Source organism: Saccharomyces kudriavzevii (genome assembly GCF_947243775.1).
Source record: "Saccharomyces kudriavzevii IFO 1802 strain IFO1802 genome assembly, chromosome: 9".
NCBI lineage: Eukaryota > Fungi > Ascomycota > Saccharomycetes > Saccharomycetales > Saccharomycetaceae > Saccharomyces > Saccharomyces kudriavzevii.
The window spans coordinates 334,204-351,811 of record NC_079280.1 but is presented as its reverse complement, the minus strand read 5'-3'; the positions used below and the strand labels follow the sequence as shown (position 1 = coordinate 351,811).

Genomic DNA, 17,608 nt, shown 5'->3' with positions numbered 1-17,608 from the left:
ACGAAAAAAAAACAGGGATGTTACATGAATTGTAAACTATAATTGCGTATAATAAAAGAAAGCTATGATAGCATCATAGGATATCGAAATTTCTACTTTTACAACTACATATGGTGTTTAGTCTTGACTTTGCTTCTTTTCCACGTTGCCCAGAATTCCAACTACATCCCTCTTCCCCTTATAGTGCTTCATTATTCTGTATCTTCTGCAAAAGGATGGGCCTTTAAAGAGCATAATGATCAAAAGAACAATCAACAAATAACCAAAAATACCATTCTGGTGGACTATGTCTAGGAAACTAAAAGCACTGTGGAAGGGAGAATTCATCAACCTCCCCCCCAACTTGGCGTTATACAGAGCCTTTGATGGAATGTTTAGGGAAACAAATGCTTCTCTGAGTGACTGAAGGTTGTTGGGTGTCAAATTGTTGCCAAAATTATCTTTTGTGTAATAGTAATTGTTCAATTTATCAATGATAATGACTTCACCGACTTTATGGTCCCCAGTAATACCAAATTTCTTGAAAAAGTTTTTCTCTTTTGAAATATCTAGATAACCCAGCAACAATTTATTATGATCTACATGGGGAATCTCTTCACGCATTTTATTAACAATTTTGTCAGCTGGGGCCTGTTTTTCCCTTAGTAGCTTGATACTGTCTGCTTTCTTTGTTCTTTTTATGTTAATTTGTTCGAAGTTATTTTCCATACGGGTATGCTCATAATCCCAATTTGCACAAAGTAGTTTATGAATGAGTGTATTGCTTCCCTTGATCTGTTTGTTCTTACCACCACTTACTAACTGAACTGCTAAATTACTGTAAGTCTCAGGTTCAAATGACATCAACTCTCTGAAGTTAGAAGAGGTGACTTCTGCCACTAAGGGAGTGGAGTACCTTTCTACCCATTTCATAATTGCGTCAATTTTTCTCATTTCTGTTGTGGAATATCCAGGGTAAACATGAGATATAAAGTCGCCATCCTTGAACATGAAAAAAGTTGGAAGTTGCGTAACCGTGTTCATTGCAAAGTATTCTTCATTAAAACGCTTTTGAGCTTCGCTTGAGTTGTGATTAATCACTTCGTACATTCCTTCAAAAAATATACGAGATGTATCTATTAAACTTTTGTCAATCTGGTATAAGTAAACATTGGGAATCTTAGATAGAGGCTCAATTAGGTATTGTAGAATGTCAAAATCTTCAATTACAACAGTTTCAGGATCATATGCAAAAACTAAGTGGATATCATTGTTGGATACTGAACCCCTTTCTTGCAAAAATTCAACACTTCCTCTTACTTTTTTCCTGAGTTCCTCTTCTGTAATATTAGGGAATTGACTGTTTGCAAAAGTTCTTTTGGCGAAGTCTACATAGCCTTTTGAATTCACGGAGTAACCATTTGGATAGTCGATCAAACTATTCGAAGTCTTATTGGGTAAAACTAATGCCACTTTAGGCTCTCTATCGCCTCTATGGTTGGTAATTTTCGCCAACTCAGCAAAGCCCAATTCTTCACAGATGGTCGGATTGGATTCGCAGTTTACATGACCCGTCCGTATATCCTCCACATTTACTTGTCTTGAAATAATTTTCCATGTTCTTTGAAATTCACGGCATCTGGCACAGTTTTCAAAATTTACTAAATCGTCGCTGTCTCTCAAGTCTTTTGCTGGCCAGAAGGAAATCAAATGTGGCCTAGTTGCCTTACCAGCAATCAATTCGAGAAAATCAAAACCTTCGAGGTCTTGACTTAGGCTTAGGGCAGAATCCAAATCAGCATCGAGGTTATCTGGATCCATAGACTCTCTACGTGCAAACGCAATCAACGACTCTTTAGTCCTTGGAGTTTCAGTAAACGATTTGATGTATCCTGAAGGGTTATAGAGTCTAATATCAGGGAAGAATTCAATATTCTCATCGGCACATAAATCAGCGCTTTCAATACAGTTAACTTGTGAAAAAGTTATATTGAGTTTGTTGCCTTCCTCTTTAAACTCTTCCCATGTTTCCATCCAAACAGGGGCCAAATGTTTACAATGTGGGCAATATGGGCTGTAAAAGTCGACAATGTGCAGCCCCTTAGACAGCTCTTCTTTGAATTGCGTGGAGTTTAAGGGCTCTGGAAATCCCTTAGGCGGTTCAGCGGCTCCTACTGCGAGGGCCACCAGGAGAGTGATGCATGATAGGAAGGTTAATAAGTTCCTTCTCAGTTGCGTTGTCATTGCCGTTTCTTATGATTATCCTGTATTGATATTACTTGTTTTCACTAAATATAAAGCACAAAAGGCAGAAAAGTCCAAGGAAATGAATATGAACACGACGAACAGCACAAACGACCTTCTTAATGCTATGGTCTTCACCGATCTGCGTTGCTCCTCTACTCCGCACGAGGTTGAGGTGATGCGTTCTGTTCGCACCTGTTTTTCGCTTCAAAAATATTGTTCAATAAAGCGACTAATTTGGTAAAATAATTAAGATAGAATGGTGCCTAATAGATGGCCGACATAGAATATTGTCAAGAGTAGAAAATGAGTGTGTATATACTGTCTATATAACCGTGTGAATGTATATGTGTTTGTGTATGTGGAGCATTTAGTGGGTTTGGTGAATGCAGTTTGTTTCAACGTTTGGAGGAAAAGTCGTCTTTGTATGACATATATGCAAGCTGGAATTAGGAGTGCATGAGCGTACCAAGGTTCATAATACGTTTCCATGTGAAACGAGTAAGTGTAAAACGAAAACTCTATATTGCCACAGAGCTGACGTTTTCCAGGCGGTTTCTGAAATATTCAAAGGATACTAGAGTGATCGCGGAGGCTGGAATGGTTCGTATTAGGTTTGTGGTAAATCCCGAGTAAAACCCCTTGAGTCCCTCTTGCGCATAGGTTGTCTTGATCAGTGGGAACAACCGTCGTTGAATGGAGTTCGGTATGTCTGACTTTAATTGCATCCTGGTTCGTAAAATTTCGTGCGGATACGTCACCGCTGAGGCAATCATCTTAGAGACAGATGACGCTATGATCAACCGCTGTAAGTTAATGGTGTTGGAGTTATTTTCTCGAGAATAACAATGGAACCTTATCTTCAAATCTTCATATATGGGAAAATGAATAGCCACATGAAATAATCCTAGCAATGAGGGGACCAGCCCCGCATAGAATGCTTTGAAACCTTCCTGCGAGGACATTTTCCTAAACGCATCGAACGTGCCCTTATAATGCGTAGGATGCTCGCCAAGGTCTGATTGCAACATGAGTCTTGTCTTCACGACCCAAATTGGGTTGGTCAGAGAGGTAGACGCAGCCCCCGCTGCTATGGCAGCACACGACTGAGCAATGAAATCGAACTGTGGGAAAATGCCATGGAAGAATTTTTTGCTGAATTCATACGCTGAAAAGTATATCATCCAAGTTGGAAAATAGCCCAGGACTATCGGTACCAATCCTTTGTATAGGCCTCGCGGGCCCTCGTCTCTCATTATAGTGCTCAGGGTCCCCATTATCCCCCTGTAGTAAGGATTCTCAAATCTGCTTTGTAGTCCCTGTGCTTGCAATCGTGTTTTGGCGACGTCGAGGGGACATACTGCCACCCCCGATAAGAATCCAGCAAATGCGCCAGAGAGAGCAGTTATTTGCGTCGAGGACAGAGACACCGATCTCCCCCACAGCGTGCTCCCAATGATGGATTCTGTGCTGCCATTCATCTTAATTGGCTCAATAATGTCTGCAGAGGATAATTGGGAGACATGATCAGGGAATATCAGCTGTTCTTCATGCAGCAACAGGGGCTCTTCGTGGTCTGCAGGACAACGCTGCCGCTCTGGCAGCACACTGCAGCTGGGGACGGTATTATCAGCCTGCGTCATGGTGCCAATAACTGCAGTCTTCGGTGCTGACATCACTATCATTACAGCTGGCTGCTTCTAATGGTAGAGATTCTTTTCAGAATTCTATTAAGGATCAGGTTGGTGGGTAACCCCAGAAACTGATGCTATTGGACCATGTGTTGAAGTGAACCCATTGTAAGAATTATTGAGATTGATAGTTGGCTGAATGAGAGTGCAATGTGGGATGCTGGTAATAGCGGTATACTGATGTTGGTGATTTCACTGTTTTTGTGTGCGCCGTGGAGTGTGTTCAGCAAAGCTTACTTCATGATGCTTGAATGTTATATAATAAAGGGAAAAAAATCAAGAATTCATAAGATAGAAAAGGTATTGCCAGAGTGAAAAGAAACAAGAGTCAGAGTTAGAGCAAATCATAATGGATGAGAAAGACCTGAGCGACTTATTGGCCAATGTCAAAATAGACCCCAGCTTGACATCGAGAATGAGCCAAATGGACAACTTCAAACTTCCGGAATTGATGGTCCTTAAGACAGATATCGAGGCACAGCTGGAGGCATATTTTGGCCTGCTCAAGGAGCAGGGCATAGGTATGGATTCTCCGTTGGTAACACCGGATGGCTATCCTCGTTCGGATGTCGATGTATTGCAAATCACTATGATCAGGAAGAACGTCAATATGTTAAAAAACGATTTGAATCACGTTTTGCAAAAATCACATGTGTTGTTGAATCAGCATTTTGATAATATGAACGTTAAAACGCACCAAAAAGCCAACGATAACGGCGCGAATAGTGGTGACCAACCCGTCCAGTATGCTATCCCCTTTGCATTCATCAGTGAGGTAGTGCCAGGTAGCCCATCGGATAAAGCCGGCATTCAGATCAATGATAAACTGATATCCATCGGCAGTGTGCATGCGGCAAACCATTCCAAGCTACAAAACATTCAAGCGGTTGTCATAAAGAATGAAGAAAAGCCACTGCCTGTCCGTCTCTTGAGGGATGGGCAAATCCTCACAACGTCGCTATCGCCTTCGAGAAGCTGGAACGGCAAAGGTCTGTTAGGCTGTAGGATACAAGAGTTGTGAACTCCTTCGTGGAATGTGAAATTTACCTGGTTATTACTGTTACTCTTTATACTATTTGCATATCACTTGCGTCACTTGTCCTGTTATCCATTCAAAAAATCTATACATATATGTATTTATGTATATATAATTGCTCGCTGAAAGTTATCCTTTTTTATATTAGTTTATCCACCATGTAGAGTGGAAGTGAAAGAGACAATATCGCCATCTTCCAGAATATAGCCCTCTTCACCTTCAAGCTCCCAATCAGTGTCGTTGATTAATGTGATGATACCGGGTCTTATAGAGTCGCCTTCAATGAAAACACTCACGTCATTAGGGTTCTTGATCATGGTGGACACAATGTGTCCAATCAAATCACCCACGGTTACAGGATCCTCTTTATCTACGGTAACTTTATGTACTCTTTGCTTTTCGAAAATAGCGTCCAGGCCACCCAGAAACTCCACTTTTACGTTAACCATTTCGCCTTTATTGTAGGTCTATCTCGTGTTGCTGCCGGAGTTCAATGCTGTTCGTAGCGTTGGTGTTAATTATTATTTCTGCAGCTGCCATTAATCATATAAATTAAATCCATGTGATGCCATTACTCTTCTTGCAATTTTTTCAATCAAAATGGCGACAGCAAAAAATGAAAAAAAAAACGTATATGGAAAATTTGAAAACAAGAGCAGTCCAGTACAATTAACCACGGTCTTTTGTTTTCTATATATCATAGTTAGAGGAATAGAGTATTCATACCCACGTACTTACCCAACTTTTACGGCAATTCTCAAGTTCAACAAGTGTGTATACAAACTTGTGAGATCAGTGTCTACAACATAATATATAGCGCATGCTATGCACGCTTCAATTCGCGAGGCAGGTGTTCCCGAATTTATGCAAGGTCCACCATAATTTTTTCCTCCTTAAACCTATCAAATTGGGTTTGGTCCATACCAAGTAGTCCTCCAAACACAGTTTCAATAAGTACCATCATTCATAATTTGAAAGTATAGGCCGAATAGCCACGTATTCGATATATTATTTTATTCTTATTGCATACAAGTGAGGCAAAACTGCTTATTCACCAAACAGTTACCTCCTCAATCGAGTATATAATACACCTATATGCCCCTGCCCGTGCCTCGTTCGCCGACGTTTGCAATTTCCATTAGTGACACTAATAGCAAGCTCATGTACATATAACACCGTATTTCAGATATTCACAGGGTAAACCTATTTCTCTTCTTTTTTAATGTCAACCAATTGATCACTGTGACTTTTGTTTATTAGACTTTAAAAAAATCAAAAACTACTCTTTATCTGCTATGGCTAGCAGCGTACCGCTTGTCAATGATGCTGACCTACCGGAGCTGGCGATTCAGTCGCCCGATTCCCACGGGTTTATTCTCTCGCCATACAGCTCGTTAACGTTCTCTAGGGCCAATCCCATCGTATCGCATGCAAAGAAGGAAACGCAGAAGGATAAAGAGTTCGGACAGCCCATGAAAACATAGCCATAAGGGAAACCAATGGCTCTAGTAATAAAGGAAGCGGAATATACAATCAAGATGGACCGCATCCAGCTTGTGAACTCACCAAAGGCAAACATGAGACAAATGCATATCACTGTCCGGTAAGGAACAGTTAGTTTAATTTCATTCTTTCGACATGGTGATGGAAAACTCTTAGTAGAAGCCTCTAACCGGGCTAACCATATCAGTTATGTTGCTTTTGTTGTGTTGATCATTCCAGTCATATTCAATTAATTAGTATATATTTGTAGCAACCAGCAAATGCCCTAATAAAAAGAGAAGTTATGAGTCGACTAACACCGGGACATGGATGGTGTCAATGACTTCTTGTGTTTTCACATGTCAATTTATTTCTATGGAAAAAACATGAGAGGACGATAAAAAGGGAAATGTTACCTCACGCCAAGGCTACGATATAGTCCTCACAATCGTTCAACTGAGTGTATCACCCCACATTAAAAAGCAATGCTCGAGGACGCAATGCACTCAAAGAGTAACCCTCGGAAGATAATACTTTAGCTTTTCCTTTGCTGGATTTTCATTTTTACTGTCCAATTGAGTATGGATTTGTGGTTCTGGATTTTAACGTCACACGGTACATCAACCTATATATATGCATGATCCTTGTTTATTCCTGCCAGTGCCTCGATTTTCTATTGAGCATAGCATGATGGGGTAAGACTTCTCGTAAACCACAAGTTACAAACTCATTCAGAACGCTTCCGCAAACAGACATCATGGGAATGTCTGTTTTGGAAAGTTTAAAATAATGCTAAATCAATGTTTTGAGAAACTTGATTTTTCATTCAGCAAAACGATATCATTATCTTTCTCAATGACTACTGGAAAAGTCATTTTCTGCTGTCTCTTTCTATCTCTCTCAAATAATTTTAAACTGAGGTCCGTAACACTAGATAATTTATTACACTTTCTATTTCATATGCATATAACCAAGCCATGTATGGTCCTGATCTTCGGAGTTATTTCGACATAATTGTGATTTTTTTCCCTTTTAAAAGTCCGAGAAAAAATAACCAAAATAAAAAGAGTAATAGCTTTCACACTTATAAATTTGAATATTCCCGTTGAATCGCTCATCTAGTGAAATCATTAGTAAAATGTGCTTACATTGGGAAAATATATTATAGTTTTTTAATTATACACTTGTAATTTGTCTTACTGAAATGAAACATGTTTGTATGTAATGTAATTTAATAATTATTGCTTTACTGCCTCTGCGTAAGAGAAGACCATTTATTATGCATGCAGTTCTGGATTTTGCAAACACACGCTTTGAAAAGCTGTTGTATGGATGGAAAAGTACGGTGAGAGAGGTGTCTCTAAGAGTTTTCTTTGTACACCCTTTCCACGTCTGATTTGACAGCGGCCAAGATTTCTCTTCTTTTAAGTTTTTGAGCGGATGTAACAAACCCATTTTCAGGTGACCACTCTTCATCAAAGAAGACAATACCACATAGCAGTTCAATACCATTTAAACCTTGAGATTTGGCAGTTGCCAGCATCTCTTTGAAAACAGCACTCTGTAACGCCCTTTCATGAACGTAGTTTTCGATGTTCTCACCCTTTTTCATTATACGCAACTTGACAGCAAATTTAGATAGGGGTCCCATGTTGGGTACCACAATACCCACTGGTTTGACCCTACTTTCATCGGCATAAACACAGATGTTTTGCACGTAAGAGCTTGATCTATAAACAGACTCTAATTTTTCGAGTGCAATATATTCACCATTTAGAGTTTTAACCAAATTCTTTCTTCTATCAATGATTTTAATTTGTCCCTTGGGGGTCCATTCAACAATATCACCAGTACGAAACCATCCGTCATAGGTGAAAGCAACTGCGGTTTCTATAGGGTTCTTATAATATTCAGAACAGACAGGGGCACCCTTTAGTAGCAACTCCCCTTGATTATTCTTTGCAAAATAACCCAAATCCTTAACATCTACCAATTTGGCGGTAATTGACCCAACAAGATCACCGACAATACCATATTCGAAATGATTTGGTTCCAAAACACAAGCATTTGCCACAGTTTCCGTCAATCCATAACCAATAATCATGGGACATAGGACAATGTTGAAAAATTTCTGAGCATCTATACTGATTGCAGACCCACCATTCATAATATATTTGAGTTGCCCCCCAGTGGCTTGTCTGACTTTTTTGAAGACTAAACGACTTAAAAACCCGGTACATGGAACGCTCCTTTCTTTCATACTATAAGCAGACCAAAAAATCTTTTGGAGCACGGGGGACAAATCATTGACCCTTTCCAAAATAGCCTTCCTCACTGTTTCCCACACGGCAGCCACGCCGATCATTATAGTGGGCTTAAACTCGATGAGATCACCCTTGCAATTACGTGTTGAATTATTAGTCAAAGTCTTGACACTACCGTATCCAAGAATACCGTTCCAGTAAAAGGCTTCGAATTCAAAGATTAGTTCAAAAATGTGAGCCAATGGTAAGAATGACAGAACGCGATCTGTAGAGCCAATCCATCCGAAAACGTTGTGACCCACACCAGCTATCCCGGAAACAATGTTATAATGCGTCAACACCACACCCTTTGGCGCACTGATTGAGCCTGAAGTATACATGACACAAGCCAGATCCTCTGGCTCGGGTGGATGCAGTTGAATCTCATCTTTGCTTTTTTTACCTATCTTTATGATATCTTCAAAACTGTAGATTTTTAAGTCTGGCCTAACCTCTCTGATCTTATTGATGGCGTCCTTGGCGGATTTGTATAGTTTACCGCCTTGTCTCTTGTCATTGGGGTCTATAGGTTCGTTATGGATAAGGAATTTGATATCTTTGGCGGATTGCAAAGGCACTATCATCCTGGCCAGCAATTGATTGTCAGTGAAGATGGCAGCGGACTCCGTTTCCACCATGGAGTGGATCAGACCGCTCTCACCCAGTGTGTCATACGCGGTTACTACGGGAATCCCTTGAGATATACAACCAAGGAAAGTTTTCATCCATTTATGGGAAGTGGACGCAAAGATGTGAAACTTGTGTTCACCATTGGGCCTAATACCTATCTTGACCAGCCCACGACCCATGTCGTGCATCACCCACGTCAGCTCTTGGTAGGTCGTCGTTTTATAGGGCGACATTTCATAAAACAACCATGTCTTCTCCGTGGACTTATCCTTGCCATCTACCTTTTTGACGGTGGTTTTCTTCGTCTCATGAATCTCAATAACGTCTCTCCAAGCCATACCATCTCGCTTACCGCCCTTGTTGAAGCACTCTAGGGCAAATTCGTAGAGCGTAGACGCAGATGAGTTCAAAGGTCTAATCAAGGGCCGCTTCTTGACCCTAATGTTTCTTCTGGGAGCGGTCTCGTGCTCATTAGCAGCTTTACCAACTGCGACGGAGTATTGCTCGGACATTGATGCCTGCTAATGTTAGCTTCTAGGATATGAGAGAAAGTGATAAAATGTTGATGAGCTCGTCTCGCTTTTATGCATGCACAGAGCACATAGAAAAAAAAAAAAAAAAAAAAAAGAAGAATGCCAGTTGTGTTGCGGGTTAAGTCCTTTTCCATTGAAATGCGGAAGGATCGTTTAGAGAACTGAATCTCCATGGTTTTGCAGGTCTTCGCTCGAGATTATCGTACGGGCAGGTAAGAAAAAGGCAAAATAGCCAAGGCTAGTGCCATTTTTAACCTTTCGAGCTTTGAGATAACAGAACGTTCGCTTGATAATTTTCCTTTTTCACCGTGGTTGACGTTGCAATCGCTTTGTTTGGCTTGGCTGTATAAGGTCCAACTTTTTTGTTCTGCGTTGCTTTTAGTGGTTGTAAAATGCTTTTACCTAAAGCAAGCATTTTGCCGAAAATGGTCTTAAGCTTTTGAATCTCGAAGAGGTCCGCCTTAACAATGACCGCAGCCATTTTTTATGCTTTCTGGTTCCTGAGAAAAGGCACGATTATAAATTCTGCCTCGTAAGATTCTTACACTCGTAAGTCACAAAAATCATTCGGGTGCAATGCGGTAGGGCCACTGCCAAAGGGTAAAAGTGGGTTATACATTCACTGAGATATTCCTTCGTATCTCCGCCTGAAAAATGTCCGCCATGGTGATCAAAGTTGATATATTCGTCTTCCAAGGAGGGAACGAAGTACTGACTTCATAGGAAGCGAGCATTTCTTTTAGTGTGCGAACACGACATATTGAAGTTTGGAACATTCCTTTTCTTCAAGCAGTTTCACGCCACCTACTAAATAATGAAATGATTTGACGTTCTCTCTTCTTAAAGGAACCTTATTAGTGGATGTCGCATGGTGCTTAGAGGTATCTGTAAGGCGACTCCAACAGGTCCTTGTCTCAATTGTTAGTTGTTAAGTTTATTTTGGTTGTATTGTCTGTGACAGGGAGCTACACTTGAGAAAACTTTAGATATAAAATTCCTCTTTCTTGTCTTATTTATCTAATTTAAAGGGGTTTAATTGGATGCTTGCCAATGCGTGTTGATGGTTCGTTCCGGTGAACTTTTGGGGCTATATTGTTGAGCTATTTCAGATATTTTGTTGGGCTTTTGATGTCATGTAATAATTTAGACCAGGCACTAACATCGGCGCATTACCTGTAGTATTTTTAAAGCAACAACCACAAGAAAAGAGGGAAAAACACAGTTTATGATAATATGTCAGTGAGGGAAGAGTAAACTATCATTTACGAGATTATCCGGGTATTGATGTAACCTCAACGGTGGATGTTAGGGGCGTGGTATATTTTCCTGGATGGATCACATTGAGTGTAATAATACCTGAACGGTTAGATTACTTACATATTTACCTTTTTGTTTCTTCCAAAATTACTAGATAACCTGGCATTGCTCGACGGCGCGATTAGACCTTAATATCGATCTTTATCGAAATCTTGAGGAAGTGGTTCTTGAAACTCTCGTCGTTATTTCTACTGAACGATTTTTCTAACGCTACTGTGATATTGTAGACCATTAAAATCTAGTAATTTTTTAGGTTTTGGCTGAGGTTTATAAGAAATATCAGGTATACAGAAAATACTAGAGCTTCTATTGTTATATATCTTCATTCCTGTTGAATTATGTTTAAAGTCTGTGTGTAAGCTGCGGGTGGAGTATGCAGTTACTTACAACCCATTTATCGGCGCAACAAGGAACCCGGTGATCTTGAACCTGTTTGATCTACTCACAGTCCGCCATCATCTAGATGAATGTAGAAAGCTGTCTTTTGGTGATTGTGGGCTTTTGAGCCTCACATTCAGTCTCATCTTTATTCGTAGCATCTTTAATCATGTCAATGATACCGCCTACAACGGTGAAACATTGCCAGTAAAGTCAAAGCGAGAAGAACGAGGTTCTGCACGTTACAGTAAGAGGAGGACTTTATACGCAGATTCTCTTCTTATAAAATGCCCCATAGCTTGTATTGACCATTAAAATCTTGTGACATTTGTTGGGATTCCATTTTTGATAAGGTTAATAATATTATGTATATAGAATATACTAGAAGTTCTCCTCATGGATTTAGGAATCCACGAAAGGGAATCAACACTTTTACATAATCTTATTCTTATTTCTTTCTTTATTTTATACGTCGTTATTCATTGATCCTATTGCATTATCAATCCTTGCACTTCAGCTTCCACTAAATTTGATGACTGTTCTGAATCTTATTTCACTGGTCTAATAATTTTTGTCATCTTCTTAACACCGTATATGATAATCTTCTAGCTTCGTGATTGAATGTATTAATCAGCCGTACTGGTAATTGATGGATAGTTGATTATTGTTTCAACAATTCTTAATTAATACTACGAATTGTCAACAATAACGACGTATAAAAATGAAGGAGGAAATAAAAATAAAATTATGTAAAATTGTCGATTCCCTTTCGTCGATTCCTAAATCCATGAGGAGAACTTCTAGTATCTTCTATATACATAATCTTATAAACCTTATAAAAATAAAATCCCAACAATTTTCACAAGATTTTACTGGCCAATAAAATGTTATACAACTAATTAATGGGCGATAGTTGATTATTGTTGGAACAAGTAGGTTCATCATTATTCACATAACTAGTCATCATTACTATCTGAAGTACTCAGATTGTATTCTAAAGTGTACTTCGTATATGTTACACAGATGTCGTATCTTTGGTAGGATGAAGGAATGCTAAACGAGCTGTTCAGAGAGTTGGGTTAACTGAAATCAAAGATCCATTAATTGAACATCAACTTGGAATTTATATATAAATGATATGAGTCGTTACATTGAACTTATGGTAGATTCCCTAGGTTATTATTATATTGAACATATTTAACATGTCCAATCGGCGTGTGTTTTATATACCTCTCTTATATAGTATAAGGAAGAGTTCTGCTTTTTATTCTTAATTAATACTACTAATTATCAACATGGCGACCCCAGTGAGGGATGAGACAAGAAATGTTACTGACGACAACATTTCTACGCAGGTTCAATCTAAAGTCAAAACGATTGATACTGTCCACAGTGCTCAATTATCAATAAAAGATCTTTCTATTGAAGATGACCAAATGGAAGAAGATTTGAAGGAATTAACAAAGTTTAAACGTATTCTGAATGTTTTAAGACAAGAGGAAGAAAAGCTTTCAAAAACGGATGACGTTAGAACTGTAGTCAAACAAGTGTTAGAAAACAGTGAAACAATTGAGAAGGTCAAAGAAAAAATCCAAAAGTTAATAAACAGGATAAAGGCAAAGGAACTTGAGAAGATTACTAATATCTTACATGCTCAAATCGATGCTACTGGAACCTATTTCTTGTTCGATACGCTCACCTTAAAAAACAGGAAGTTTTATCCGAAGGATTCGATTTTTTATCATAAATTGAGTAACATTGGAAACGTTCCTATCTTCTTAAACAACTTTCAGCAATACATTAAAAAATATGAATTTGATGATGTTTTTGATAAGGATATTCAAAACATTGATCCTCGTGAAAATGAAATCTTATGTAAGATTATCAAAGAAGGACTTACTGACAGCTTAGATGTCATGAACACATTCACATCCGACATTTTTAGAATCATTCATAATCTAAAAATTAAATATCAGAACATTTACGACTTAGAAAAAAGATCACAGGCTTGGAAGAAGGTCTTGGTTGACACAACATGTAGAGATTCTGAACTATTAATGAATGAACTTCAAAAATTGGTTTTAATGGAAAAATGGGTATTTTCAGAATGCTGTCAGAACTGTCCAAACCTTGCAAAATACTTGAAGGAAGCGATTCTGGGAACCTTACATGAATCCCTGAGAAATCCAGTTAAACAACGTTTGTACAATCATGAAATTGATCAGAACATGAGATACGAAGAATTATTGGTTAACACTGTTATTGAGGCAGTAAGGGATTTGGGACCTATCAGTTCTGATCATATAGAAAAAGACTGCAGATATTGTAAGTCTGTCTTCCACAGTTCAGTAAACTGCAAATTGAAGCCAAACAGAGAGCTTAGGCCTACCACGTTCAGCTACTCAAAAGGTAATTATTCGCAAGGTTCAACCCAAAAAGAATACACTAAAACTGGCACAAACCCAGTCAAAACCTTTGAAAAAACAAAAGAGGAAGAACAAAAAGGGTTCAAACAAAAACCTAGTCATTATTGATACTGGTTCAGGTGTCAATATTACGAATAATAAAAATTTGTTACACGATTATGAAGACAACAAAGAAAAAGTGAAATTCTTTGGTATTGGAAAAGACAACTCAGTTCCCGTTAAAGGATCAGGATACATCAAAATAAAATGTAATACAAACGATGATTACTTATTAACTCATTATGTTCCTGAAGAAGAAACTACAATTATCAGTGGTTATGAGTTAGCTAAAGAAACCGATCTGGTTTTAAGCAAAAACTATTCTACCTTGGAAAACAAGGACATGAACATTAAAACTCATGTAAAAGATGGAATTATTCACGTAAAAATGGATGACTTAATTGATCATCCTCCACATGATTTTAAAATCAATGCAATACAACCAACTTCCTTTAAAAAAATAAGAATGAAGCCCAAAATTATAAGCTTAAAAGATGCTCATAAACGAATGGGACATACGGGAGTTCAACGAATTGAAAACTCCATTAAACATAGTCATTACGAAGAAAATATTGATTTAATTAAAGAACCAAATGAATTTTGGTGTGAAACTTGTAAGGTTTCAAAAGCCACGAGAAGGAACCATTATGCTGGATCCATGAACGAACACAGTATCGATCATGAACCGGGTTCATCGTGGTGCATGGATATCTTTGGTCCAGTATCAAACTCGAACTCGGATACGAAAAGATACATGCTTATTATGGTTGATAACAATACAAGATATTGCATCACCTCCACACATTTTAACAAAAATGCTGAAACTATCTTAGCACAGATCAAGAAGAATATTCAGTATGTGGAAACACAATTTGACAGAAAAGTCAGAGAAATCAATTCAGACCAAGGAACTGAATTTACAAATGATCAGATAGCAAAATATTTTGTTTCAAAAGGAATTCATCATATTTTTTCCGCTACACAAGATCATGCTGCCAACGGAAGAGCAGAAAGATACATCAGAACCATTGTTACTGATGCAACAACCTTGTTAAAACATAGTAACTTACGTATTAAATTTTGGGAATACGCAGTAACATCTGCTACCAATGTACGCAATTGTTTAGAAAACAAGACCACAGGTCAACTACCCTTAAAGGCGATCTCTAGTCAACCTGTTAAAGTGAGATTCATGTCCTTCTTACCCTTCGGAGAACAAGGAATAATTTGGAATCATAAACACAACAAACTAGAACCATCAGGACTTAGTGCTATAATATTATGCAAAGATCCTAATAGTCATGGATACAAATTTTTTGTACCATCTATTAAAAAAATTGTCACTTCAGATAATTACACAATTCCAGACTATGCAGTGGATCCAATATTAAGGAACACACAGAACATATACCTAGATGATCAAAGTAGATCAGATACCTTCAATGAAGCAGAAAGCTCAGATGCTGTTTCAAGATTATATGATGCATTGGAAAATTACGAAGATGATCATAAACGAGTTACACTACTTACAGACTTGTTTACCACAGAAGAATTAGCTCAGATCGAAGTTAATGCTAAATATCCATCTCCTAGTGATAATCTAGAAGGAAATTTAGACTACGTCTTCGCTAACATAGAAGAATCAGAAGAAGATGAATACGATCATGTGACAAACATGGATATAGATTCAGATCTTCAATTAAAAGAAAAGATCACTACTGAAAGCGATCGAAACAAAATAAATAAATCAAGTACTACTGATGAAGATATCCTCGATGAAAATGTTTATAGAATTCCCACGGCAATACAAGAAAATCTTGTTGGAAGCCAGAATACTATAAACATCAATAATGATGGTAATATTGCTAGCAGAATGCAAAGGAAGATCAGTGGTAATGAAATAAACTACAAAGAATTATCAGATGATGAGAGCGATTATAGTTCCCATCATCCTACAACTGACTCAGTTACAGTTACAAGAAAAAATAATAAAACAGATAGTGTAATCATAGAATCACAACAGGAACGATCTGTTGAACCGTCTGTTGAATCAGTTCATGACACAGTGCCTCTTGAAAAAGGGAGCATTGAAAGAAACGTTAAATTTCGAAGTCCAGAAAATGAAGTTGATTTGAAAACAAACGATATGAACTTACCTATAAAAACGGTAGAACGCGTCAATAATTATCATACTGATGATTATTCAACAAACAATGAAGACAATAATGATGGTGAAAATCATCACCCGACCCCGCTTGAGAATAGTGTGGACAACAATAATAAGGCAGGGACATTAAACGACTCTAATGAAAATAATTCATCAAAGGAACAGAATGAAAAGCTGGTAAAATCGGAACAAAGTAGTGAAACTCAAGAGTCAAATACTACGTTAGAAACCTCAATTACCACAACTGAAACAGATGACGCATCAAGAGCAATTGCTGATAAAACTGCATTCTTGAGTAAAACATTTGGTTCCTTGAATAGAAAAAGAAAGAGACACGTTGAAAACAATAATCCTGCTGGTCACAAATTTGAAAGAGACAAAAAACGTCTAAAGAAAAATAGAGTTAAATTAGTTCCAGATAATACTGAAACAAGCTCAACACCGAAAATTAGAGCCATCTATCATAATGAAGCTATTACAAAAAATACAGATCTCAAAGAAAAACATGAATACAAACAAGCATATCATAAAGAATTGCATAATCTCATAGATATGGAGGTTTTTGATATGAAAATCAAGTATAACAGGACAGAAATTCCTGATAAATTAATAATTCCCACAAATACAATTTTTACAAAGAAAAGAAATGGTATTTATAAAGCAAGGATTGTGTGTAGAGGTGATATTCAGACACCTGACACTTACAACGTAATAGCTACGGAATCCTTAAATCACAATCATATTAAAATCTTTCTAATGATTGCGAACAACAGAAATATGTTTATGAAAACTTTGGACATCAATCATGCGTTCTTATATGCTAAATTGGAAGAAGAAATATACATTCCGCATCCACATGACAGGAGATGTGTAGTTAAACTCAATAAAGCATTGTATGGTCTTAAGCAGAGTCCTAAAGAATGGAACGACCATCTAAGACAATACTTGAATAGTATTGGATTAAAAGATAACACTTATACTCCAGGATTATATCAATCCGAGGATAAGAATCTAATGATTGCAGTTTATGTTGATGACTGTGTTATTGCAGCAGATGATGAACAAAGATTGGATGAATTCATAAATGAACTAGAAAGTAATTTCGAACTGAAAATTACAGGGACCCTAATAGATGATGTACTTGACACAGACATATTAGGAATGGATTTAGTATACAACAAAAAACTTGGTACTATTGACTTAACATTAAAGTCATTCATAGAAAGAATGACTGAAAAATACAAAAAGGAATTGGAAAAGGTTAGAAAAAGTTCAATTCCACATACATCGACTTACAAAATAGACCCTAAGAAGGATGAACTCCAGATGTCTGATAAAGAATTCAGACAGGGCGTTTTGAAGCTACAACAATTACTAGGTGAA

The 17,608-nt window shown here is 37.7% G+C and overlaps 5 protein-coding genes across 5 annotated transcripts; 1 reads left to right on the top strand and 4 right to left on the bottom strand.

Annotated features, from left to right (window-relative positions):
* Window positions 1-117: 117 nt before the first annotated feature.
* On the bottom strand, window positions 118-2,223 carry EPS1 (protein disulfide isomerase EPS1; the record flags this gene model as incomplete). The annotated part of the gene is made up of 1 exon (XM_056228774.1): window positions 118-2,223. One exon carries the CDS (start codon window positions 2,221-2,223, stop codon window positions 118-120), a length of 2,106 nt encoding a protein of 701 aa, XP_056088462.1.
* A 521-nt stretch (window positions 2,224-2,744) lies between these two features.
* Window positions 2,745-3,866, bottom strand: YIA6 (NAD+ transporter; the record flags this gene model as incomplete). The annotated part of the gene is made up of 1 exon (XM_056228773.1): window positions 2,745-3,866. One exon carries the CDS (start codon window positions 3,864-3,866, stop codon window positions 2,745-2,747), a length of 1,122 nt encoding a protein of 373 aa, XP_056088461.1.
* Window positions 3,867-4,263: 397 nt separating this feature from the next.
* NAS2 (Nas2p) lies at window positions 4,264-4,935 on the top strand (the record flags this gene model as incomplete). Its single annotated transcript, XM_056228772.1, has 1 exon — window positions 4,264-4,935. The coding sequence occupies one exon, from the start codon at window positions 4,264-4,266 to the stop codon at window positions 4,933-4,935; it is 672 nt and encodes a 223-aa protein (XP_056088460.1).
* A 164-nt stretch (window positions 4,936-5,099) lies between these two features.
* URM1 (ubiquitin-related modifier URM1) lies at window positions 5,100-5,399 on the bottom strand (the record flags this gene model as incomplete). The annotated part of the gene is made up of 1 exon (XM_056228771.1): window positions 5,100-5,399. One exon carries the CDS (start codon window positions 5,397-5,399, stop codon window positions 5,100-5,102), a length of 300 nt encoding a protein of 99 aa, XP_056088459.1.
* Window positions 5,400-7,792: 2,393 nt separating this feature from the next.
* On the bottom strand, window positions 7,793-9,877 carry FAA3 (long-chain fatty acid-CoA ligase FAA3; the record flags this gene model as incomplete). Its single annotated transcript, XM_056228769.1, has 1 exon — window positions 7,793-9,877. One exon carries the CDS (start codon window positions 9,875-9,877, stop codon window positions 7,793-7,795), a length of 2,085 nt encoding a protein of 694 aa, XP_056088458.1.
* Window positions 9,878-17,608: the final 7,731 nt, after the last annotated feature.